This window comes from Hippocampus zosterae, chromosome 6 (assembly GCF_025434085.1).
Source record: "Hippocampus zosterae strain Florida chromosome 6, ASM2543408v3, whole genome shotgun sequence".
Classification (NCBI taxonomy): Eukaryota; Metazoa; Chordata; class Actinopteri; order Syngnathiformes; family Syngnathidae; genus Hippocampus; species Hippocampus zosterae.
In genome coordinates this window covers 26309249-26336834 of record NC_067456.1, presented here as the reverse complement: position 1 = coordinate 26336834, position 27586 = coordinate 26309249, and the positions used below count along the sequence as shown (strand labels likewise).

Sequence of the window (27586 nt, the reverse complement as noted above, 5' to 3'; positions counted from 1 at the left end):
GAGTCTATGATTTCTGGGTTGTTTGCATTGTCTGTGGTGTGAAACCGAAAATAATCTCATTATTTTGTCTCTTTTGTGTAGGCCTGGATTTGTTTTCTTTAATTCAAGCGGATCCCCAGGTATATTAATGTCACATGTCTACTGCAATAGTCACAAATAACTTACAGAACGTTTGTTTCAAAATCAGAATCAGAATCAGAATCATCTTTATTGGCCAAGTATGTAGAACACACAAGGAATTTGTCTCCGGTATAACACGCTGCATTAGTATCATCGTAAACAACAAAATCATTGAACCATTTTAGAGTATACCAGTAGTTTTGTAGTATCAAATCAACACATAAAACCCAGTATATTTTGGATGAGACCATTACGTGCATCACTGATTTATATTGCAATAAGCATCTTTATCACATACAAATTTTTCAGTTCATCAAACTAATTTTAATAACACAAACAGACAACCCAAACAAATATAAAATGCAGTTTCTTCATGCCAATATAATTAATGCACAAAAAAAAAAAAATTAAAACTATCTGGCCGTATGTGGAAAAAGTAATTGGCCCGCCTTGTTAAATCACAAAGTAGCTGTAATTAACAACAGTTTTGGGAAAACTGAGTTCATTTTCCCAGGCAACGCCCTAACACCACATTTGCTGACTCAAGAAATCATGTGAACAGAACCTGTCATTAAAAGTTACGTCGGGTACAATATCTCAGGAAACAAACGCATCATGCCATGATCCAAAGAAATTTGAGAAGAAATTAGAAAAAAAAAGTGATTTAAATCTATCAGCCCGGAAAAGGAAAAAGCCATTTCCAAGACTCTGGGACTATAGCAAACCACTGTCGGAACCATTATCTCAAATGAATAAAACTGGAGTGTCCACCAGCGAAAATTACTGCATGAGTGTGACTACGACTCATCCAGGATGTTGCAAAAGAATCTCGAGAGACTTCCGGTATGACGAGAGGGTAAGCTGCAAACGCGTGGTGCTCCCCCGTTAGAGCAAAAAACAGAGAAAAAAAACGACAAAAGAACAGAGGCTGCGACCCAAACATAGGATAAGATGGATATGAACAAAGCTCTATCTGGAAAGGGAAAGGAGAAGAAGAAGAAGAGCGAGAAACAGACTGAAAATACACACAACGAAGATGAAGGGGGATCGGCGTTAGCGGCTAATGCTAAGATAGCATTAGCTCGCGACATCGACAATCAACCTGGCTGGGCGTCGGCATTGTAGGCTAATCTACAGAGCGGACTCGGAGAAATAAGAGCCATAAGTCCCGTGTCCAGGACAACACCATTTAGACGTCAAGTTGAACAGAATCGTCAAACAAATGGAGGGGAGATGAAACAAGGACTTGAAAACCTGCGGGAGAAACTAATAGAAAGCTTGAATCCGTGAACGCTGACATCCGGGTGCAAAGGAAGGATATTGAGATGCTGGAAGAAAGAGCAGGTGAGGTGGAGGAATGGAGTACAGAGGTAAAGGAAATTCTCACTGTCTGACTCGAATAACAAAGGAAGTTCCAACAGAAAGTGGCCGACTTGGAAGGAAGGTCGAGGAGGAACAACATTCGAATTTGGGGACTAAAAGAGGGGGTCGAGGGAGACTCCACAACCGACTATGTTGATAAACTTATCCATAAAGAGCTGGGAATCTCAGAAGATATTCAACTGGAGATACAAGGGCGCACAGAGCGCTCGCTCCAAAACCATTATTGAACAAACCACCACGAGCGATGATAGTAAACTTCCTGAGATTCAACCTCAAAGAAAACGTACTCAAGACGGCCTGGTGAACGCCGCTTCAAGTGGAGGGAAATAGAGTGACCTTTGACCACGACTACGCGACAAACGTGATGGCTAAACGTCGAGAGTATGACGGACTTAAAAAAATTCTAAAGGAGAAGGGAATTAGGTTCCAATCCCCGATGGACACACTGTCTGGACTGAAGGAGTGAAAATATACAACAACACTCAGGAGGCGGCGGAGGCGATGTGGATGAGAGGGTGGCCGGTGCCAAGCCTTGGATAAGAGAACTCGACGACACAACAGAGACTGGAGGTATGTGCAAGTGGATGAAGACCAAGAGATAAATGTGAGAAAATTTGGATGACACGAGGAGAATGAAGGACAAAAGCAGTGGAACAAAGAACTCCGACAGGAATGCAGTTGTTCTCAAAGGACTTTTGGAATCCACATAACTTTCTTTAATTTTCGTAGTTCTACGGTTGGTCAGTAAAGAACAAATTCTATGTGGGGATGCTGTTAAAAGTTTTTGAAGGGGGGATTAACTTTGAGTCGCAATAATTAGAAATCTGTTGACAGGTTCTGAATGTTCGGGTGTAAACGAAGGGTATATAGAGCAATGTAATGTGATTGATAGGCAGGGTTTCTTTTCCCAAAACAATCCACTGAAGAAGGTTAAAGAATGTTAAGAAATTTACAAAGCTCTGGCCGGGAGCTCTTGAACTGAATTGTTGGACTTTTGCAGTGAGCTTGGGAGATCAGCACTGGAGCTGATCTCTGCCACTAGGGGGGCCCTCTCACTAGGAGAGGCTTTACCCCCCACCCACCAACAGGGGAAAGGGGATATGAAAAGGGAATCCCTAAATGCTTTAGAAGTTCAATTTTTGATTGATGATGACAATTTTTTATGTTTTACGGTTACAGTGTTTAGTATACTGTATGTTGCGATCTGTGACATGTGGGTAAATACAGGATATTCCAAGAAGAATGATGTCACGTTGAGCCCGAGGCGATGAGGAATCGCCTCGTGCACAACAGAAAAAGAGAGAGGTGGATCCCCGGAGAAGCAGACAACGAAAAGATCTTGTGAGAACAAAGGGGTTTTTAATAAAGAACAAAAGGAGCCCGAACAGGGAAAACGGTAACAGAAAACGCTGGTCAAACAAGGACCAGGAAAAAATAAGGAAGACAACTGAAAACGCTCGCGAAACGATAAAGGGCGAGGAACAACCGAGATAACAATCTGATCACTATAAGAAGTACGCGAATGATTGAGGCCGTAAGGCAATAGGGCAGCGAGAAATAGTCGAACGACGAGAATAGCAAATCGAGAGCAATGGCACGGTAAGGAATTCTCCGGCAGTGAGATGACTGCCGGAGTCGCCTAATAAAGGCACGTAATCAGCCCGAAATAACGGGCAGGTGTGCCGAACAGGTGGCGGGAGAACCCGCCACCTGCTGGCGAGCACGCGACGTGATAGTACCCCCCCCTCAATGGACGCCTCCCGGCGGACTACCCGGTTTGGACGGATGAGCAGTGTGGAAATCGCGCAGAAGGGACGGGTCAAGGATCCAGGAGCGAGGCACCCATTGCCGCTCCTCCGGCCCGTAGCCCTCCCAATCGACCAGGTACTGGAAGCCCTTGCCCCTGCGCCGAGAGTCCAGGATGGCACGAACCGTGTACACCGGGTCCCCGTCGACCACCCGCGGGGGCGGCGGCGGAGCGGGAGGGGGCGCCAAGGCGCTGGAAGACACAGGCTTGAGCAGGGAGACGTGGAACACGGGGTGGACCTTCATGGAGGCCGGCAGCCGGAGCCTGACCGCGACGGGGCTGATGACGGCCTCGACCTCAAACGGGCCAGCGAATCGGGGCCCCAGTTTGGCAGACGAGCCGGCCAGGCGAAGATCCCTCGTAGCCAGCCACACCTTCTCTCCCACCGCATATGAGGGCGCCGGGCGCCGACGACGATCAGCGATCCGCCGGTTCCGGGACGCAGTGCGGGACAACGCAGCCCGGGCCTCCCTCCACACGTGATGGGCCCGCTTAAGGTGGCGCTGCACGGAAGGGACCTCCACCAGCCCCTCCTGGGATGGGAACAGCGGTGGCTGGTAGCCGTAGGCCGTCATGAACGGCGACCTGCCTGTAGCGGAGGAGACGAGAGTGTTGTGGGCGTATTCCACCCAGGGCAGGTGGTCGGCCCAGGATGCCGGACGGTGGAGACAAACACAGCGGAGGGCCGCCCCCAGATCCTGGTTGGCGCGCTCAGCCTGCCCATTGGACTGAGGGTGGTATCCCGAGGTCAGGCTGGCCGTAGCTCCGAGGGACCGGCAGAACCGCTTCCAGACGCGGGACACAAACTGGGGCCCCCGATCCGATACGATGTCCGCCGGAATGCCGTGGAGACGGAAGACGTGCTGGATGAGGAGGTTGGCGGTCTCCAGCGCCGACGGCAACCTGGACAAGGGCACAAAGTGAGCGGCCTTGGAGAAGCGGTCCACGATCGTGAGCACGACCGTCCGGCCCCGGGAAGGCGGTAGGCCCGTGACGAAGTCCACGGCGATGTGAGACCACGGGCGGGGAGGAATGGGCAGCGGCTGGAGCAGTCCTGCCGGAGGTTGGTGTGACGACTTGCCGCAGGCGCAGGAGGTGCAGGCCTTGACGAACTCCGTCGCGTCGTGGCGGAGCTCCGGCCACCAGAAACGCTGGGCGACGAGCTGCACAGTCCGGTTCACCCCGGGATGACACGCCACCTTGGATCCGTGACCCCACTGCAGGACCTCTGAACGAAGGGCAGGAGGCACGAACAGCCTCCCCGCTGGGCACCCTGCCGGCACCTGCACCCCCACCAGGGCGGACTGGACCCGCTGTTCAACCTCCCACTGGACGGCCCCCACTATGCACTGGGTCGGGAGGATGGTCTCCGGGGAATGGTCCCACCCCGCAGGTTCGTGGAGCCGGGAAAGGGCGTCAGGCTTAGTGTTCTTAGACCCGGGGGAGTAGGTGAGGACGAAGTCGAACCTGGTGAGGAAGAGGGCCCACCGGGCCTGACGGGCGTTAAGTCTTTTTGCGGAGCGGAGATATGCAAGGTTCTTATGGTCGGTGTAAACAGTAAAGGGTTCCTTAGCCCCCTCGAGCCAGTGCCGCCACTCCTGTAAGGCGGTTACCACAGCCAACAGTTCCCGGTTGCCCACGTCGTAGTTGGACTCGGCGGCACTGAGTCGGCGGGAGAAGAAGGCGCAGGGGTGCAGCTTCTGGTCGACTGGGGAGCGTTGGGACAGCACCGCACCCACCCCTGAATCCGAGGCGTCCACCTCTACGACGAACGGGTGGTCAGGGTCAGGATGTTGTAGAACCGGGGGACTAGTGAACGCCGCCTTAAGACGCGCGAACGCCGCATCCGCGGCAGGGTCCCACTTAAAAGGGATTTTGACCGAGGTAAGGCGGGTTAGGGGAAGCGCCATCTGGCTGTAACCCCGGATAAAGCGTCTATAGAAGTTGGCGAACCCCAAGAAACGCTGCAGTTCCTTGCGGTTGGACGGGACCGGCCAGTTAGTGACCGCACGCGTCTTAATGGGGTCCGCCCGTAGCTTGCCCTGTTCTATAATGAACCCCAGGAAGGAGATGACGGGAACATGGAACTCACACTTTTCTGCCTTGACGAAGAGCCGGTTCTCGAGCAAACGTTGTAGCACCAGCCGAACATGTTGCTGGTGCTCATGCAGAGAACGAGAAAAAATTAAAATGTCGTCAAGATAAACAAAACAGAAGATGTTGATCATGTCCCGGAGCACGTCATTAATGAGGTTTTGGAAGACGGCAGGTGCGTTTGTGAGGCCAAAAGGCATGACGAGATATTCGAAATGGCCCAGGGGGGTCTTAAACGCGGTTTTCCACTCGTCGCCCTCTCGGATGCGAACCAAGTGGTACGCGCTGCGTAAGTCTAATTTTGAGAATATGGTGGCTGATTGCAATGGGGCGAAGGCGGAGTCCAACAAGGGTAGCGGGTATCTATTTTTAATTGTAATTTCATTTAGTCCACGATAGTCTACGCAGGGTCGTAGGGACTTATCCTTCTTCCCTACGAAGAAGAAACCCGCCCCTAACGGTGAGCGTGATGGTCTGATGAGGCCTGCAGCGAGCGAGCTGTTAATATACTCCGTTAACGCCTCACGCTCGGGATGGGATACCTGATACAGACGCGAGGTTGGCAACGGAGCGCCCGCCTGCAGGTCTATCGCGCAATCGTAGGGGCGTTGTGGGGGCAAGGAGCGCGCGCGATCCTCGCTAAAGACCTCCCCAAGGTCCCGATAGCACTCCGGCACTCCGTCAAGGCAGATCTCCTCGGGGGGCGTGACGCGTTCGTGCCTCCCGACGGCTGACTGCAGGCAGTGCTGGTAACAATAAGGGCTCCAGCTATCGATAGCGGGGCGCGCCCATGAGATCACCGGGTTATGCGTCTGGAGCCAGGGTAAACCGAGGATGATCGGGGCGTTCCGGGACCGCATAACATAAAAACGACGATGCTCAATATGATTACCGGATAGTGAAAGCTTTAACGGCTCCGTTCGATGCGTTACCACCGCCAGGAGGCGCCCATCCAGATCACGCACCCGCTTCGCCACGACCAACTCCTCTAAAAAGCACCCCAGTTCGGACGCGAGATTAGTGTCCATTAAACAATCATCTGCTCCCGAATCCACCAGGGCCCGAACCCGTCTTGACCGGGACTCGCCGAATACCTCCGCCTCGAGCTCGAGTCTATTAGGGTGTCCTGGTCGCTTATCGACTCGCCTAGACTCGGAGGGTGACGCGCGAGGTCGTGACTCACAGTAATCGGGAGGAGCGTGGAAAGACGATCCCGGATAGCTGGTTGTGGCGCGGGAGGGTGGTGGTGCGCCGTCAGGTGTAGCATGGTCCCGGCGACGGCGCCTTCCTTCCTCCGCGCCACCGTCTTTGCCGCCCAACTGCATCGGCTCCTCCGCGGATGCTGTCTCCCGGCCCCGGGAGTGCTCGCCGTGCCCCCGATATTCCTCACGGTACGGGAGACGTCGAGACGGGTACCGATCACCTCCTCGCTCCCGACCCCGTTCCCTCAGGCGATTGTCCATAAGGAGCGAGAGGTCGATCAGCTCCTCCAAGTCCGTGCTGTGATCGCGAGTAGCCAGCTCGTCCTTGAGCTGAGTGTTGAGACCCCGGCGAAACAGTCCACACAGGGCCCGATCGCCGTACCCGCTCTGCGCGGCCAGGATCCGGAACTCGATGGAGTAGTCAGCGACCGAACGCCTGCCCTGCTGCAGGGCGAGCAGCCGCCCCTCCGCCTCTCTGCCCCGCACGGGATGGTGGAACACCCGACGGAAGGCTGCCACGAAGTCAGAATAGGAGGTGCGGAGATTCGGCTTTGCGTCGCTGGTCGCGATTGCCCACGATGCCGCCGGACCTGTCAAGAGACTCATGATATAGGCCACCTTGGCGGCGTCAGTAGCGTAGGCGGACGGCTGTTGGTCAAATATTAGCGAGCAATTGTGTAGGAAGTGTCCACACTGCCCGTGTTCACCCCCGTAGCGAGGGGGGTGTGGAAGCGAGGGCTCCCTCGACATAGTAGGGTACGAGGAGGGAGCCTCCGGGGTGGTAGGACGAAGCCCGGAAGGTGGTCTTCGTTCCTCCACCCGAATAAGGCGAGGTTCGGGATCATCGAACCGATGAGCCAGCATGGAGACCGCGCCGTTGAGTTCCGTAAGGGCTTGGCGGTGCTGACTCATTTGCCGCTCTTGTCGAGCAAGAGCGGACAAGATCTTTTCGGCGTCTGCGGGATCCATGGGGGCCGGAGAATTCTGTCACGTTGAGCCCGAGGCGATGAGGAATCGCCTCGTGCACAACAGAAAAAGAGAGAGGTGGATCCCCGGAGAAGCAGACAACGAAAAGATCTTGTGAGAACAAAGGGGTTTTTAATAAAGAACAAAAGGAGCCCGAACAGGGAAAACGGTAACAGAAAACGCTGGTCAAACAAGGACCAGGAAAAAATAAGGAAGACAACTGAAAACGCTCGCGAAACGATAAAGGGCGAGGAACAACCGAGATAACAATCTGATCACTATAAGAAGTACGCGAATGATTGAGGCCGTAAGGCAATAGGGCAGCGAGAAATAGTCGAACGACGAGAATAGCAAATCGAGAGCAATGGCACGGTAAGGAATTCTCCGGCAGTGAGATGACTGCCGGAGTCGCCTAATAAAGGCACGTAATCAGCCCGAAATAACGGGCAGGTGTGCCGAACAGGTGGCGGGAGAACCCGCCACCTGCTGGCGAGCACGCGACGTGACAAATGATAGTTCAACATAGAGACATTAAGGTGATGTCATTAAATGTGAATGGCATGAACAACCCATTAAAGAGGGGGAAGGTGTTGACAAAATTAAGAAAGGAGGAGATACAGGTCTTTTTTTTTTACAACACACCTGACGCCGCAAGAACATGAAAAATTGAAAAGGTATGGGTACACTAATACATACTATAGTTAATTTAAAAAATGCCATAGGAGAGAGGTAGCTATATTAATGAAAAACTCAGTGGAATTTGAAATTGACAAAGAGATAAAAAATAGAGAAGGGTGGTATGTAGTGGTCAAGGGGACGATGGAAGCCAAGAAGGTCACATTAATCAATGTATATGCTCCACCAGAGAGTGAAAGGAACTTTTTTGAAGACTTTTTCAATGTCATGGCTGTGGAAGTGGATGGGATCTTGATATGCGGAGGGGACTTCAATGTGGTGTAACCACAAGACACATGACGTAGATCAGGGGTGCCCATTACGTTGCTCCTGATCTACCTGTAGATCTAAGACAGGTCCAAAGTAGATCCAAGGAGTGTCAAGGAGAAAAACAAACAAAAAAAAAAACATTTGTACATGTTCGTAATATATTTTTTTGTGTTAAATTACACTGCACTCTAATCATCCTATCAGTCTCATTTTCACCCCCAAAAAGATATTTTAAAAATTAATTAAAGCAGGTAAATCTTGAATTTACGGTGGCGCGTGATTACATTACCGGAGGTCATTAGCGCTCAGCAGTCTGCAATTGCAGCTGGTGATCAGAGCAGATCCCGGAGGTTAGTTGATCGAAAAGTAGATCTTCGGTCCAATAAGTTTGGGCACCCCTGACTTAGATACAACAAGCACTAGGAACTCTATTATAATAATAATAATAATAATAATACATTTTATTTGAAAGCGCTTTTCATCGCACTCAAAGACACTTTACAAGAGCTTAAAAACACAGGATAAAAATTTGCATTTAAAACAAGCATACATAATTTACAAAAGCACATTTAGATGAACAAAAGAAAAATGGGTAAAAGAGATTAAAAGGTATTAAAAGCATAGCGGAACGCGTGAGTTTTTAGGGATGATTTGAAGGATTGGAGGTCAGTACAGTTGCGGATGTGTTGTGGTAGAGCGTTCCAGAGGGTGGGGGCGGCGACAGAGAAGGCTCGGTCCCCCCAGGTTTTGAGCTTGGTCACGGGGATGGCGAGGAGGTTTGTGTTTGAGGAGCGGAGATTGCGGGAAGGAGTGTATTGGTAAAGAAGGTCGGAAAGATAGGAGGGGGCCTGATTTTGAAGAGCTTTATAGGTGAGTAGGAGCAGTTTAAATTGAATACGCTGGGGAACAGGGATCCAGTGGAGGTTTTTAAGGATGGGGGTGATGTGATCACGAGTGCGGGTGTGGGTGAGTAGGCGGGCGGTGGCATTCTGGATGTACTGTAGTTTATTGAGGAGTTTGGAGGTTGTACCATAGAGAATGCTATTGCAGTAGTCAAGGCGGGAGGTGATGAAGGCGTGGATGAGGGTTTGAGCAGCGTTGAAAGAAAGTGATGGGCGGAGACGAGAAATGTTTTTGAGTTGGAAGAAAGCAGTTTTGGTGGTTTGGGTGATGTGTTGATCGAAAGAGAGGTTATTATCAAAAAGGACACCGAGGTTGAAACAGTGAGAGGAGGGGGACAGGGTGAAGTTATCTATAGTGAGGGTAAAGTTGGTGGTTGTTTGGGTGAGGGACCGAGGACCGATTATAAGCAGTTGAGATTTAGTACCGTTAAGAGTGAGGAAGTTTGTTTGCAACCAGGATTTGACATCTGAAAGACAGTTAGACAGGGTGGAGTGGGTTGTTGGGGTAAATGATTTGGTGGATATGTACAATTGGACATCATCAGCGTAGCAGTGGAACTGGAGAACATGATGACGTATGATTTGGCCGAGGGGTAAAAGATAGAGAATGAAGAGAAGAGGACCAAGCACAGAACCCTGGGGGACACCTTGGGACAGTGGGGCAGTGTAGGAAGAGCAGTTGTTTATGTGTATGAATTGTTTCCTGTCTTTGAGATATGAGTGTAGCCAGGTAAGGACTTTGTCGGTGATGTTTAGGGATTGTAGGCGAGAGAGTAGGATGGAATGGTTGATGCTGTCAAAGGCAGCTGTAAGGTCAAGAAGGATGAGGATGGAGAGTAGGCCGCAGTCAGAGGCAAGGAGGAGGTCATTGGTGATTTTAAGGAGTGCTGTTTCAGTGCTGTGTTGTGTGCGGAATACCAAATTGAAATTGTTCGAAAAGTTGGTTGTTGTTCAGGTAGGTTTTAATTTGAGATGTGACTGCACGTTCTATGACTTTGGACAGAAAGGGGAGGTTGGAGATGGGTCGAAAGTTGCTCATGATATCAGGGTTGAGTCCGTGTTTTTTGATGATGGGGGTTACGGCAGCCAGTTTGAGTGAGGAGGGGACATAGGCAAAGTTGAGGGAGGAGTTGACAATGTTCATTACGAGGTGGGAGATGGTGGGAAAGCAGTGCTTGACGAAGGAAGATGGGATGGGATCCAATGTGCAAGTGGAGGAATTCATTGTTGAAATGATATTGGTGAGTTTGGCTATGGAGACAGGTGTGAATTCAGAGAGAGGTGAAGTAGTTGGAGTGATGGATGCTGGTCGGAAGGGAGGGGGGACAGGTGAGGTGGTGAGTGAATTGTAGAGGATGTCGTCTTTGGATTGAAAGTGGGATAGGAATGAGTTGGATTTGTCAACGGTGAAAGAGGTTGAAATATTGTCGCTGGGTTTGAGGAGTTTGTTGACGGTGGAGAAGAGAGCCTTTTGGTTGTTGGAGTCGGTGTGAATAAGGTTGGAGTAGTAGGTGGAACAGCTGGAGTTGAGTGCGGTCTTGTATAACTGAAGGTGATCAGTGTAGGTGAGGAGATGAACAGTTAAACCAGATTTTTTTATAGAGTCTTTCTAACTGGCGTTATCGGGTTTTAAGTTTGCGGAGTTCTAGGGTGTACCAGGGGCCTGAGTGAGTGAAGGAGACATATTTGGTTTTGATGGGGGCGAGTTGGTAAAGACAGGAGGAGAGAGTGCTGTTGTAGTAGTTGGTGAGAACAGTGGGGTCATGGGACAGTGAAGGAGGTAGTATGGACAAGTGGTTGAGGACGGAGGTAGAGAAGTCAGCTGGGGAAACGGATTTGAGGTTTCTGAATGATATGGTGCGCTTTACCTTGGGAATGGGGGTAGGGAGGTGGAGGTCCAGAGTGATAGCCAGGTGATCGGAAATGTTGAGGTTGGTGCTAGAGAGTTTTTCAATGGTGAGACCGGTGGAATAAACCAAGTCCAGAGTGTGACCGTGGGTGTGGGTGGGGAAGTTGACATGTTGAGTGAAGTTAAGGCAGTCCAAAAGGTCAAGAGATTCAGAGGCATGTTTGCAGTTGGTATTGTCGATGTGGAAGTTAAAGTCGCCAACCAGAGTGAAAGGTGAGATAGGTGAAAGCTGTGTGACAAAATCTGAGAAGTCTGATAAAAATGATGGGTTGAATTTGGGGGGACGGTAAATGACAGCAATGACCAGGGGGGAGGGACCAGGGAATTTGAAGGTGATGTGTTCAAAGGACTCAGTGGGTGAGGTGGATATAGTGCTGATTTTAAACTCTATTTTATGGACTGATACATATAACCAAGTACATCAACACACAAATAAAACAACTAGGGATAATCGATGTATGGAGGAATCTACACACGTTACATAGAGACTACACACATTACTCTCATCCACATGCAACCTATGCTAGAATAGACTACTTTTTCATGAAGATGGAGGATGGACACAGGGTGGAAGAATGCAGAATTGGTGTCACAGATTTGTCAGACCACAGCGCTGTGTATATGACAGTGAAATTGACCAGTAAAAGGAAATCTACAATTTGGAGGTTGAATGTAGGTTTATTGAATAATAAGGAATTGGTACAAGAAATAAAGGAAGACATAGTCAAATATAGGTAAGAAAATGACAATGGAGAAGCTAACCCAAATGTTGTGTGGGATGCTCTGAAAGCAGTAATAAGAGGAAAACTTATAGCACTTGCAATACGGCTTAAAAGGACAAGACAAGAATCATATAAAAACTTAACAAGACAACTGAAAGAACTTGAAGATCAGCATAAAAGAGCAAATAACACAGAGGTACTTATGAAGTTCACAGACACTAAAAAGGAAGTAGAACGAATATTAATAACCCGAGGTGGAAAAAAACACGGTTTGTGAAACAGGTTTACTATGAAGGTGGGTCCAGGGCAAGTAAATTACTGGCACGAAGGATAAGGGTACAACAAGCGTTAAACACAATTTATAAGATTAGGTGCCCCAGAACTAATGAATTATTAAAAGAACTAAATGAAATAGAGGAAGCATTACAGCAGTATTATAAGACTTTATATACACAACCGGATGTAGCAGATGAATAGAGTATCACAACATTTTTAGAGGGTCTGGAATTACCATCAATAGGGAAGAAGATAATGAATCCCTGAACTCTGAAATTACTGCAGAAGAATTGGAGATCACAGTCAGCGGAACGAAAAGTTGTAAAGCTTCGGGTAGTGATGGCTTCCCCTCAGAGTTTTAGAGTTCCAGTTTTAGACAGGAACTACGTCCCCTTTTGCTATCTTCACTAAGGTATACCATGAAGGAGGGCAAGATTCCACCGTCATGGAAAGAGACATTCGTCTCTATAATCCCCAAAGAGGACAAAAATAAAGAGTTATGTAGTGGCTACAGACAATATCCATACTTAATGTCAATTATAGGATCTATACCTCAATCATATCCAAAAGATTCGAGACCATCATGCCTGAAATTATAGATAGAGACCAGACGGGTTTTGTCAAAGGTAGACCGCCCAGGATAATATAAGGAAAACTTTACACATAGTGGAGGCGATTCAGAAGATAGGAACGAGTGCAGTGTTAGTGAGCATGGATGCAGAAAAGCCATTCGATAGTGTGCGGTGGGTCTATCTATATAAAGTAATGGAAACATTTGGCTTCAATAGAGATTCGATTAGTGTTGTACAGACACTCTATAATGGGCCGACTGCGAGAGTGAAAGTGAATGGCAGCTTGACGGACCGAATAACACTTGAAAGATCGACTAGACAAGGATGTTGCCTCTCACCAACACTATTCAATATCTTCATCAAACCTTTGGCCCAGGCAATCAGACAGAATCACAACATCTGAGCTGAGCAACGTGGAGCTGAGAGGCTCAGAACACTAATTGAACCTGTTTGCCGATGATCTGATAGCATACATAACACAACTGGAAGAGAGCTTCCCGAAACTGATGGAACAACTGGAAGAATATGAACGTTACTCAGGATATAGTCAAGTCAAGTCAACAGTATTTATAGAGCACTTTCAAACAGCCATCGCTGCATACAAAGTGCTGTACATGGAGCAATTTAACATGCAGAATAAACAGTAAGACAAATCGGTAATAAAGGCGGTAGAAAGCATCAAACAGTATAACCATGTACATGGAGCAATTTAACATGCACAATAAACAGTAAGACAATTCGGTAATAAAGGCGATAGAAAGCATGAAACAGTAAAACCAAGAACAAATCTAAGTCATGCTGAGTCGAATGCTAAAGAATACAAGTGAGTTTTGAGGAGGGTCTTGAAGATGGGCAGCGAGGAGGCTTGCCGAATGTTCAGTGGGAGGTCATTCCAGAGAGAGGGACCGGCAACAGAAAAGGCTCGATCCCCTCTGAGCCTCAGTTGTCTGAAATTCAACGAAAAGAAGAAGAAGAGGTGATATTTTTTGGTCTCAGTGGCCCTTGTACATTCCATCCTGTAGACCTGGGCCCCCTGTCTCCTTATCGTAAGTCAACAGTCTCAAACTTGGGCCTTAAACTGGACAGTGATTTCAAACTCGATCGGCAAATTGGTGCCGTTGTTAAATCCAGCTTCTTTTGCCTTAGACAGCTGGCCAAAATAAAATCTCCTCTCACATGAACACTTTGAGACAGTAATTCATGCCTTTGTCACATCCCAGCTCGATTACTGCAATGCCCTTTACTTTGGAGTCAGACAGTCCTCCAATAAGCGCCTTCAGCGGGTCCAGAATGCTGCTGCTCGAATCTTGACTGGTACTCGTAAGAGGGAGCGCATAAATCCTACTCTGGCATCCCTTCACTGGCTCCCCACTCATTGTAGAGTTATTTTCAAGATCCTCCTATTTGTTTTCAAATCTCTGAATAATCTCGCACCACCTTACCTCTCTGAGCTCATCCGTCTGTGGACCAGACATTATTAGAAGTACCAAGACTGATTCATACACTAGACGCTCCGCATTATAAGGTGTCCTGTCCATTTTGGATAAAAAAGAAAAAAAAAGAAAAAAGACTTTTAATGGTGCCTTATAGTCGTGAATATATGGTAGGTCAAAATGGGAAACAACTCCGAAGGTGGTGGACAATGACAGAGCGAAGATCCTGTGGGACTTCCAGATCCAGACTGACAAGATGGTCATGGCGAACCAACCAGATATCGTGATCATAGATAAAGGGCAGAGGAAAGCCGTTGTTGTGGATGTAGCGGTCCCAATTGATGGAAACACGAGAAACTTGAGAAATACCAAGGGCTAAGAGAGTAGCTGGAGAGAGCCTGGAATCTAAAGGTGACAGTCGTGCCTGTGGTGATCGGAGCACTCAGGGCAGTGACCCCCAAAATAGATGAGTGGTTGCAACAGATCCTGGGAACAACATCGGACATCTCAGTCCAGAAAAGGGCAGTGCTGGGAACAGCAAGGATACTGCGCAAAACCCTCAAGCTTCCTGGTCTCTGGTAGAGGACCCGAGCTGAATGGAGGACGGACACCACCCGAGGGGTGAGACCAGGATTTATTTATTTTTATGTATATATATATATATATAAATCCTTAAATCCTGGTCTCAAGGGGTGGTGTCCGTCCCTCATTCAGCTCATTCAATACTCACGTATCGCACACAATGACCCAACAAAGAGTGACAGAACTCAGAGAACTAAATACAAGCAAAGTGACGAGACAAACACCTGGACAAGACACAAAAGGTTGAGGGAGCTGATTGGTTAAACACAACGAACACTGATGACGAGAACAGGTGGCGACAAAAACGGCACATGAGGAAACAAAATCAAATGTAACAAGACAGAAACATAACACTTAAGTCGGGTTTTAAACATTGTTACTGAGGTAACTGCTACAATTTCTGTGGGTAGCACTGGAGCCGGATGAGAAAACACTCCATCCTGCAGACGTCTCTTTGGCTTTTGACATCACTAAAAGAGCAGCGTGTTGTGAATGAAGAGTTAGGTGAGGAACATACAAACCACAAAGTCAATGAGCTAGTGCTAAGCCGTGTAATATTTTTAAGTAGAAAAACCTTGATCTTGTATTTCAAGTGGACTGGAAGCCAATGCAAGTTGGCTATTATCCAGGTAATGTGATCAACCTCCCTTGTCCTCGTCTAGCTGCAGCAATTTTTACTAACTGCAGATTTTTAACACGAGACATGGGAAGAACAGAGAGCAATACATTGCAATAACCGAGGCCAGATGTAACAAATGCATGAATTTTTTATTATTCTTGCATCAACATGAGATTGGAGATTAAATGGGATGGATTTTAGATATTGTGTATGAAAAAAACCTAGGTCCGGTTATATTCTTAATGGGCATTTGAAAAAAGAGTGTTCAGTCAATTATAACACCAAGATTTTTTGCTGAATCACTTTGGGTGAAAATAAATTTTGTTGAGGCTGAGAATAGTGTCCTTCAAAAGGTGCCGATGACGAGCAGGGCAACTGATAGCCTTAATATCCCTATTAACCTCATTAATCATTGAATTTGGCTGGGTTTTAGGAACTTTATCTCATGGCTAATGAGCTGAATCTTCTGAATTTATACATATTTAATATATATATATAGCTGGAGAGCTCAGTTGGTAAGGTATCAGTTTGGCATTCAGGAGACGGTGGAGCAAAAATGAGCACACAGGTCCTTGGGCAAGATCCTTCACGCTAATGCCTTCCTCATACAATGATGAGAGACAATAAAATTATATATATATATATATATATATATATATATAATATCAATATCCTCATCTCACCCCTCGGGTGGTGTCCGTCCCTCATTCAGCTCGGGTCCTCTACCAGAGGCCAGGAAGCTTGAGGGTTCCGCGCAGTATCCTTGCTGTTCCCAGCACTGCACATTTCTGGACTGAGATGTCCGATGTTGTTCCAGGGATCTGTTGCAACCACTCATCGAGTTTGGGGGTCACTGCCCCGAGTGCTCCGACCACCACAGGCACGACTGTCACCTTTACCTTCCAGGCTCTCTCCAGCTCCTCTCTGAGCCCTTGGTATTTCTCGAGTTTCTCATGTTCCTTCTTCCTGATGTTTCCATCACTTGGGACCGCTACATCCACTACAACGGCTTTCCTCTGCCCTTTATCTATGATCACGATATCTGGTTGGTTCGCCATTACCATCTTGTCAGTCTGGATCTGGAAGTCCCACAGGATCTTCGCTCTGTCATTCTCCACCACCTTCGGAGGTGTTTCCCATTTTGACCTTGGGGTTTCCAGTCCATACTCCGCACAGATGTTTCGGTAGACTATGCCAGCCACCTGGTTATGGCGTTCCATGTAGGCTTTCCCTGCCAGCATCTTACACCCTGCAGTTATGTGTTGGATCGTCTCAGGTGCCTCTTTGCACAACCTACACCTTGGGTCTTGTCTGGTGTGGTATATCTGGGCCTCGATGGCTCTGGTGCTCAAGGCCTGCTCCTGAGCAGCCAGGATGAGTGCCTCTGTGCTGTCCTTCAGGCCAGCCCTCTCTAGCCACTGATAGGACTTCTTGAGATCAGCCACTTCAGTTATGGTCCGGTGGTACATCCCGTGTAGGGGCTTGTCCTCCCATGATGGTCCCTCTTCCAGCGCCTCATCTTCTGTTCCCCATTGTCTGAGACATTCTCTGAGTACGTCATCCGTTGGAGCCTTCTCCTTGATGTATTCATGGAGCTTGGATGTTTCATCCTGGACAGTGGCTCTCACACTCACTAGTCCCCGGCCTCCTTCTTTTCGGCTTGCGTACAGTCTCAGGGTGCTGGATTTGGGATGGAACCCTCCATGCATGGTTAGGAGCTTTCGGGTCTTAACGTCCGTGGTCTGAATCTCTTCCTTTGGCCACCTTATTATTCCTGCAGGGTATCTGATCACTGGCAGGGCATAGCTGTTTATTGCCCGGGTCTTATTCTTGCCATTGAGCTGGCTTCTTAGGACTTGCCTCACTCGGTGGAGGTATTTGGCCGTAGCCGCTTTCCTTGTTGCCAGTTCGAGGTTGCCATTGGCTTGTGGTATACCAAGGTACTTGTAGCTGTCCTCAATGTCTGCTATTGTTCCTTCTGGGAGTGATACCCCTTCAGTGCGGACTACCTTTCCTCTCTGAGTCACCATCCGACTACATTTCTCAAGCCCGAATGACATCCCGATGTCGCTGCTGTAGATCCTGGTTGTGTGGATCAGGGAATCTATGTCCCTTTCGCTCTTAGCATACAGCTTTATGTCATCCATGTAGAGGAGGTGACTGATTGTAGCTCCATTTCTGAGGCGGTATCCATAGCCTGTCTTGGTGATTACTTGGCTTAGGGGGTTCAGTCCTATGCAGAACAGCAGTGGGGAGAGTGCATCACCTTGGTATATGCCACATTGGATGGACACTTGGGTAAGTGGCTTGCCATTGGCTTCAAGTGTGGTTTTCCACATCCTCATCGAGTTCGCAACGAAGGCTCTTAGGGTCCTGTTCACCTTATACAACTCCAAGCATTCAGTGATCCATGTATGTGGCATCGAGTCATAGGCTTTCTTGTAATCAATCCAAGCTGTGCACAGGTTGGTACGTCGGGACCTGCAGTCTTGTGCGACTGTTCTGTCAACCAGGAGTTGATGTTTGGCTCCTCTAGTATCTCTACCAATGCCCTTCTGTGCTTCGCTCATGTATTGATCCATGTGTCCACTTATCTTAGCCGCAATGATGCCTGACATGAGCTTCCATGTTGTGGAGAGACAGGTTATTGGCCGATAGTTGGATGGAACTGCACCCTTCGAGGGATCCTTCATGATCAGGATCGTTCGCCCTTCGGTTAGCCATTCTGGGTGAGTCCCATCCCTCAGCAGCTGTTTCATTTGTACTGCTAGGCGCTCATGGAGTGCTGTGAGTTTCTTTAGCCAGTAGGTGTGGACCACCTGGTGCTGTCCAGTTCTTCATATCTGAGACTCTTTCCTGTATGTCTGCCACTGTTATGGTAACTGGGTTCTGTTCAGGGAGGTGTCTGTGTTCCTCTCTCAGGGTCACCAGCCATTGTGCACTGCTGTTATGTGCAACCTCCTTCTCCCATATGCCTTTCCAGTACCTTTCAGTTTCCAGTCTTGGTGGGTCAGCTCTGTTGTTAGGACCCTGCCACTGAGCGTACACTTTCGCAGGTTGTGTTGCGAACAGCCTGTTTATTCGTCTGGCCTCATTCTCTTTCGTATACCGCTTTAGGCGACTATATATATATATATATATATATATATATATATATATATATATATATATATATATATCTCCTTGTGAGCTGAATGTAAGGAGCTCATAGGGTCAGCTGCTGTTGTTGTTGTTAAGTCACCCGAGGCGCCTCAGGATAATCCTGAGTAGCGCTGGACTGCTATTCGGTAGGCTTCTGAGTTCCCGCCGAAGTCATTCCCCAGCTGACGATGGTGCCGTTCCACGATAAGCGCCGGGGGTGTTTGTCCCTCTCTTCCTCCTCGCCACAGAGTCTGCAACGCGCATCCTTACACTTCCCTAAGAGGTGTTGCCAGCATCTGAGGGAAGGGTGATGGCGGGACCGGAAGCGGCTCAGGTCAACGAGGTCTTTCTTCGACAGCAAAGATTCTTCAGCGGTGTTGGGTTTTGAAGATAGAAGGGTGGTACGACGTTTAGGGATGCAGCTTCTGCGTTGAATTGCTCGTCTCGTTGAGGGGTCGGGTTCTAGGTTTGGTTGGGGGAGGGATGAGTCGAGCTTCGCTTGTTCATCCGCTAGGTCATTGCCAGGGAGGTTGCAATGGCCAGGCACCCAGATTACCTGCCTTTGGAATCCAAGGCCGCGAGGGAGGATTGAATTGCGGTGATCTCAGGGTCCATGGGACTAAGGTTTGAGATGCCCTCCACCAAGGATCTGCACTCTGTTGTGATGGAATCAGAGGACCTGTCGTCGTTCTGCTGCAGCAAGCTGATGGCATGGAGAAAGGCAGCTTTGTCCGAGTGGAAGGAGCTGCTAAAGGTCCCCGTTGCTGCCTTCCAGCAGTGGAGCGTGGTCTCGTCACGGCGAATCACCATTCCAGCACCCCCGTTACGGGTTCCAGACACTTTTGAGCCATCTGTATAGATGTGCAGATCCGATGGGCCATTTAGATGAATGGTGTTGAGGGCAGCTGCCAACTGGACTTGCGGAGGGGCAGATTTCAGTACAGGAGTAAAAAGGACTGTTGGAAGAGTGGGGAATGGAATCTTAAATTCGGTGCGGGACACTGTGTGTCTGGCGCTGGTAAGAGGTTGAGTTGGGATAAGATGGGGGTGGTAAGACTGCGCCACTCTGAACGTTTCAGGCGCTTTTGGGCGGGTTTGTGCAATAAAATTCTCCTATTGTTGGTAGTAGCGAGATCGTCCCAGTCATCTGCCTTACGGAGCGGTAGGTTTTTAAAACGGGAAGTAAGAGGGGGGAGATTGGCTTTGAAGAGGATGGCTTCAGCCGGAGTTGAGCGGACCTGCCCTGTAATGGCTCTGGCTGCTTCCAGTTGGCAGCGTTCAAGCTTTTTGGTGTTGGTTGCCAAGAGCCAGGTTGTTCATGCTGGGGCAGCATGTTCGGCGACACTCCTCATGGTTGCTATGTACACAGACCTGAGATTGGAAGGGTGCCAGCCCCAGGAGGAGCCTGAGAGCATTTAGAGGAGGTTGGTCCGATGTTGGATAGTCTGTGACAGGCGGTTTGCAATCATACTTTCTAGGGTCTTGCCAAGGGTCGAAGTGACGGCTATCGGGCGGTATGAGCCAATCACCTGTGGATCTTTACCCTTTTTGTAGTAGGGGAGGATGACAGCACTTCTCCACAGCTGTGAGCACCATGCTTCGAGCCAGCCAAGGAGAGACACGTAGTCTTCGAACATCCTTGCGGAGCTCTCATACAGCCTTCCTGCTCGACCGGTCACTTTTCCTTCCGCTCACTGCGGCATACTCAGCATTGAAGGCATTGGACTTCGCTTTGTTGCTTGCATATTCACGGCCTTTGTGTTTGAGGGTCTTTCCTGATTCATTGGCGGACTTGCGTTGAGGTTTTTCATCAGGGACCAGGCACGTTTAGTATCCTTTGAGTGTGAACTTCCTAAGTGTGGAGGAAGGCTCAAACACTAATCTATGTCTCTCGAAAGAGTGATGGCACCTTCTCAGTTAGGGTAAAGGCCATCCAACATCAGCAGGTTGTTTTAGCCCCAAAAAGAGGACCAATTATCCACAAACTGGAGTGCCTAAAATCGCTACAAAATCTCGCCAGCCACAGGTTAAGCAAGAAACACATTTGCTGGCCTTTGTCCTTCCATCCATTTTCCGATCCGCTCTATGCTCACAAGGGTCGCGGAGAGTGCTGTAAGCCTATCCCAGTTCTCTTTGGGCAGGAGCCGGGGGAACACACTGAACCAGTTGCCAGCCGCAGGGCACAGAGAGACAAACAACCATCCGCGCTGACACTTACACCGAGGGACAATTTTGAGTGTTCAATCAGCCTGCTATGCATTTTTTTTGAATGTGGGAGGAAACCGGAGTACCCAGTGAAAACCCACGCATATAAATATACAAAGAACACAGGAATCAGGAAGTGGGCAGATACTTTTCCACGGCACTACATTTATGTGATTTCAAAAATGTGATGGTAATCAGGTAATGATGTGGCCGGTAAAATTGACCTCAGCTTGCCCAAAACCGTTGCTTGTCACAGTTATTTTGTGATTTAACAAGGGGGTAATTACTTTTTCACAAAGAGAAAGATAGCTTTGATTTTTTTCACCCTTGGTAAATGAAATCAACATTTAGAAACTGTGTTTTATATTTCCTTGCGTTGTGATATTAAAATTGATTTGATGAACTGAAACCTTTGTGTTATAAATATGTAAAGATCACAGAAATCATGACGGTACAAGTACTTCATGTCAAGATAAGAAAAACTTTATCAAGGTCATCTTTATTGTCAAATATGCTTATGTATGACATGCAGCATAGATGAAATGTCTTCCTCTCAATCCTCAGTGCATACATGCTGTGCATTAAACACACACGGCTAAGACAAAATAGCAGCTACACTGTATAAAAGACATAATATGTAATCTGAACAGTATAAACAGTACAGACAATATAAACAATGTAAAGAGCATAAACAATGGCACTTGTGGCTATTCAGATTCAGATTCAGGAAACTTTATTCATTCCCATGGGGTAATTTGGATTTAACAGGCACACTCTGCACAAGAAACATGAAAAACAATGACGAACATGGGATACAGTGCGAAGGGCCTGTGGGTACACGCCGTATGTACAGCGCCCCGAGATCTTAGTTGAGAAATGTAAATCCTAGGGAAGGAGGGAAAAAACATGCGCAAACTATCCTCTTCTCAGGATAATTTAAGTCTAGGAGAAAAAAAATTACCCTGCACATCAAGCATATGACAGTTACGACAAGTCACAAGACAACATGTAATGAGGGGGTGGATGCATGGGGGGGGGGGATGCGGGTCCCGACCAGCATGCCGCCAGTCCATTTAGTGCACAGCAGATCAAGTCACATCACGGGGAAAAGCCAGGAGGAACGATGAAGGCGTTGATGATAAGGACAGGCCCAGCTGCTTCGTCAAGGTCTGCTCATGGAGACAGTCCCGGCTTATCAGTCCGTGGCCGAGAAGGAGGGGGTGATGGTGGGGGCCTTGAGGGCTGTATTCCTTCTGGCGCCGATCAGCCAAATCTTCAATTCCTTTTCGAAGTGAGAATTCCAACTTCACTAATCGTACGGAGACAAGATCGGAGTTCCAAAGTACGGAGATCCAAAACTGCATCCCTATTGGGGTTGAGCTCAGTCACCGCTTGAGTCTGAGTGTTGGACATTCGCGCTAGACAATTGAGAATGACCGGCAGCTTCTTCACTTCCAATAAAGCTGCTCCCGTCGGTTGAATTTTGCGATAGAACAGGAAACTGCTAACCCCAAACAGCAGCATACCTTTTGTCAGAAGACTGATAATTTAGATGTCTTCCACATCCTCAACGGACAGTATTGACCCGCACCCCATTCTCCACTTTCTCCATGGATCAAGGGCGTATCCGGCAGCAAATGTCCCCAAAGGGCAAGTAGGCTCCCCACTGCCTGCTCTTTTCGTTGAAAGAATTTTGTCGATTGCATCGAGAGACCAGCCAACCAATTCCATAGTTTGTTCTTAGGATGAAAATACGAAAGGAGGCTGGGAAAGTTAGTCACAGACGGCACGTAGACTAAGTGGCGAGCAAGGGGAGGGTGGGGAAGGACAGGTGCTGAGCAGAATAGCGTCCGCCTTCGTCGAGAGCCAAGCAGAAAAGAAAAATTGTGTATAAAGTAAGGTAGTGCATTTTGCAATTGTGCAATACGCAGATGTCGGATGATGAGGAGAGGGTCAAAGTTATTTGTACAATGGAGAAATTCCCAATTTACAGCAGCAAAATTATGAATGGGAGAATTAAAAGAACCAAAAGTATACAAATAAATATAAAATATAAATATAAGCATATTAAAAATAGGTGAGTGGGGGTGAGTCCAGGTTTTCAGGACTGTAAAGGATAAGTGGACGGTCACGACGACACCAATAACCTAGATGAAAATGCACATAAACTAAATCTGATGTGTTTGCTCAGTTACCCAAAGAAACATTTCAACATTTGCTTGTACATATGCGTATTTGAGAAAATTCCCTCCACGGATCAGATTATGGAAACTTGGTTCCCACCTTTTTATTTGTTGTCGTAACGCCAAACGCAAATTATTATAATTATTTTCAGTTCAGGTCAGCTTTACTCAGTTTTGGCACGTGGAAGTACCCTGCGGCTCATTGTTGACAAACATTATAAAAAGTATTTTTACGCATTGAGTCCTCCGTCCATATCCCAACGTTTCATGTTCTTGCTTCCGCTGTTTTTGCTGCTTGCAGATTTTACTTCCAAGTTGTTCTTCTTGAAAGGACACTTTGATCCTGTCCTTTTTCATCTATAACTGCTTCAAACAACAAAGAGTATGCAGAAAAGTTGTTAAGATTGAATGACTGTCTGTCTCTTACGTGTTGTGTTGTATTATTTATTTATTATTTTATTATGATTTCAAGATGGTGCCACGAGATTGGCTGCCTTCACAGCAGCTCCTATACTTTTTGTTCTTCTACTTTCTTCCTTTCATAACGGCTGCTGTAAATTGGGAATTTCTCTTTTGTGAGACGAATAAAGTGTTTCTTATTCTTATTCTTATCCTTGCTCAGCATTACAGGCCTGAGATGTTCCTGGAAAACCTGACAAGTACCATGCAGAGTGTCTCTTCTGCAAGCACGAGCGCTGCCCTGGTTTCATCGTCCAGTAGCCGCTACGAAACCAACTCTAAAAAGGCTGGCTCCATCCATGAATCCCGGGTTTCTGCAGGAGGAGGAAGCACTAGTCGAGGAGGAACTGACAACAATAAAACTGATATTATCTCACTAGACTGAGACTGGACTTTAGATTCAATGACTATTTTCTAGGGTGATTTTTGTTTTTTTTTAATTCTAAACAAAATGTACTGAAAAACAGTTACTTTGTTAGCCCTGAAATTATTTTTCTATTTGTTTTTCTGCCTTAAAAACAAAACTTGTTCCGAATTCTATTTTCTGTCAAAAGTGACAAATGGATCAACACCCACAACTGGGGACGTGGATATTTTACCACTGTGTTTTATTGTTCTCTTGAAAATGTTACTTAAGACAGGACATATTTCTTTACTAGACAAATAAATGAAATTATTGATTGTCTCATTTGACTCATACATTATAGGGCAATACTATAGGGTAATTTAGTTTTTCCAGTGTTGAACTTCCCTAAGGTTTTTTAAATGGCTTTGTGCTTCACAGAAATGCCGTCTACAAGCCATATAAGCTCTAAAATATTTTGTCTGTGGTGTTGTCAATTAAATCCATAAGGATTCCAGATGTTCTGAAATCATATGCTTGGTCACACAGTGGAATTAAGTGTGAGGAAGAATGTGGTCCATTGTTGAACTACACTACAAACGAACGTGAGGGAATGTAGTCACAAGGGGCACAAGCCAGTGTCTTATTGTTTGGTCCCAAGTCCGGATAAATACAGAGGGTTGTGTTAGGAAGGGCATCCGACATAAAAATGTTTTGCCAAAACAAACGTGCAAATCAAACCTTTGAATTCCATACCGGATCGGTTGAGGCCCAGTTTAACAACGACTGCCATCGGTGCTGTTGACCTACCGGATGCCGGTGGAAAATGGACTTATGTTGGTCGAAGGAGAGGAGGAAGGTGTGACCGTAGGAAGAGAGAGAAGTAGAACGCCAAGAGTATAAGACTGAGAGTAGGGATTTTGAATGTTCGAACTATGACAGGAAAGGGTAGCGAGTTGGTTGACATACTGTGTGTCCAGGAGATCAGGTGGAAAGGTAGCAAGGTTAGAAGTTTGGGAGTTCTAACCTTCAAGTTGTTCTATCATGGTGTAGATGGGAAGGGTCGAAGTTATCTTCAAGGATGAGTTTGTTAGGGATATCCTGGAAGTAAGAAGAGTGTCAGATAGAGTTGTGAGTCTGAAGATAGAAATTGAAGGTGTGATGTTCAATGTTGTCTGCCCCACAGGTAGGATATGTACGCCGCTAGTTCGTCCGTCTTGTTGGGGAGCAAGCTTACATTCCCCGTTGTCAGATTCCACTTACCCGCAGGATCAAATACGGAAAAATCCCTGACTGGCTCTCCGTTCAACGAGTAGAAATTCTCCTTTACCCTTACATATGTGTAACGCAGTGACATAAGGAGATGGGAATTCATGGAAGCCGGTGTCCTCCGATGACCCTGATTGTTGATGACTCCATAACCGGAAACCTCCGGTTCTTTAACTCAACAACACACTGCTTCCTGGAGCCATCATGCTCGCAAGAGTCCCCAGCCTGCTACATCCACTCCCACCAGTCCCACAATTAATATGTCTCCTTATACATCAAAATGTAAACGTACTGTGGTTTCTTTCTGACCTTCGGGTTGAGTGAACGCTGGCGCGTTTTGGCTGCCGCTGCTCAACCCGTATTGTTTTGTGTTTTTTTGTTATTGTAAAGTGTCCTTTGGTGTCTTGAAAGGCGCTTATAAAGAAAATGTATTATTATTATTATAATCGGCAATGATTTCACACTATGTATTATTAGGTCAACATTATTCATTTTTCTAAACGTAGGAAACCATACAACACATACATATCAAGTGGAATCAAGCAAAAGAACTACTGTCACGTTTCGGACGAATCGAATAAAGTTTGGATCCCAAAAGTGCAGACACGGTGACAAGGTGTCTGTTGCAAAAAAAAAAAAGGTTTAACGTACAAAAATCGCACCGACAAAGAAGTAACAAAGTGCTGGTCAAAACAAGGACCAGAGAGCACAAAAACAAATAACAAAAGGTGCTTGCACAAAAGACAAGGGAGGAAAACAAGAACCGAGAAGACAAACAAAAACCAATGTATAGAATACACACAAGCAAAAGCCAAATCACCAAACAAAAACCATATTGACAAAACCAATCGTACCGAGAGTTCAAAGCGAAACAACGACAAGTTTTATAGCAAAAATAGTCTATGAGCAAGGATCTGCTGGCCAGGCCGAAAACAGAACTGGTAAACTACAAGTCCCAATGGTCAAACCTGGAAGTAAAGCGCCGGCATGATTAACCCCAGCTGCAACGCAATTTACTTCGTCAACTATGCAAAAAAGAACTAAAGAGAGACCACTGTGATTGAATACTTTTGCCCACGCTTTGTAAAGTGACATCTGTGGTCTGAATCTCTTCCTTTGGCCACCTTATTATTCCTGCAGGGTATCTGATCACTGGCAGGGCATAGCTGTTTATTGCCTGGGTCTTATTCTTGCCATTGAGCTGGCTTCTTAGGACTTGCCTCACTCGCTGGAGGAATTTGGCCGTAGCCGCTTTCCTTGTTGCCAGTTCGAGGTTGCCGAGGTACTTGTAGCTGTCCTCAATGTCTGCTATTGTTCCTTCGGGGAGTGAGACCCCTTCAGTGCGGATTACGTTTCCTCTGTTAGTCACCATGCGGCTACATTTCTCAAGCCCGAATGACATCCCGATGTCGCTGCTGCAGATCCTGGTTGTGTGGATCAGGGAGTCTATGTCCCTTTCGCTCTTAGAGATACAGCTTTATTTATCCATGTAGAGGAGGTGACTGATTGCAGCTCCATTTCTGAGGCGGTATGCATAGCCTGTCTTGGTGATTACTTGGCTTAGGGGGTTCAGTCCTATGCAGAACAGCAGTGGGGAGAGTGCATCACCTTGGTATATGCCACATTTGATGGACACTTGGGTAAGTGGGTTGCCATTGGCTTCAAGTGTGGTTTTCACTTCACTTTAGCTCTGCTTGATACTTTGCACATTGTCTCACTAACATTACGAAATGTACTTGCATACCTATTTGTCATGTCCTTGTTTACGATGATACTAATGCAGCGTGTTATACCGGAGACAAATTCCTTGTGTGTTCTACATACTTGGCCAATAAACATGATTCTGATTCTGATTCTGAAGTGTGGTTTTCCACATCCTCATTAAGTTCGCAACAAAGGCTCTTAGGGTCCTGTTCACCTTATACAACACCAAGCATTCAGTGATCCATCTATGTGGCATCGAGTCATAGGCTTTCTTGTAATCAATCTAGGCTGTGCACAGGTTGGTATGTCGAGACCTGCAGTCTTGTGCGACTGTTCTGTCAACCAGGAGCTGATGTTTGGCTCCTCTGGTATCTCTACCAATGCCCTCCTGTGCTTCGCTCATATATTGATCCATGTGTCTACCTATCTTAGCCACAATGATGCCTGACATGAGCTTCCATGTTGTGGAGAGACAGGTTATTGGCCGGTAGTTGGATGGGACTGCACCCTTTGAGGGATCCTTCATGATCAGGATCGTTTGCCGTTCGGTTAGCCATCCTGGGTGAGTCCCATCCCTCAGCAGCTGGTTCATTTGTGCTGCTAGGGCGCTCATGGAGTGCTGTGAGTTTCTTTAGCCAGTAGGTGTGGACCATGTCCGGGCCGAGTGCTGGCCAGTTCTTCATATCTGAGACTCTTTCCTGTATGCCTGCCACCCTTATGGTACCTGGGTCTGTTCAGGGAGGTTGCTGT

The 27586-nt window shown here is 47.3% G+C and overlaps 1 protein-coding gene across 1 annotated transcript in view; it reads left to right on the top strand.

Annotated features, from left to right (window-relative positions):
• Nucleotides 1–24205, top strand: part of pias2 (protein inhibitor of activated STAT, 2) — a 116606-nt gene extending 92401 nt beyond the window's left edge. The window contains exons 13-14 of the mRNA XM_052068257.1: nucleotides 82–119; nucleotides 23684–24205. Of these exons, the coding sequence (XP_051924217.1) occupies nucleotides 82–119; nucleotides 23684–23905 (260 nt within the window). The 3' untranslated portion in view covers nucleotides 23906–24205. The remainder of the gene's footprint in view (nucleotides 1–81; nucleotides 120–23683) is intronic.
• The last annotated feature ends 3381 nt before the right edge of the window (nucleotides 24206–27586 follow it).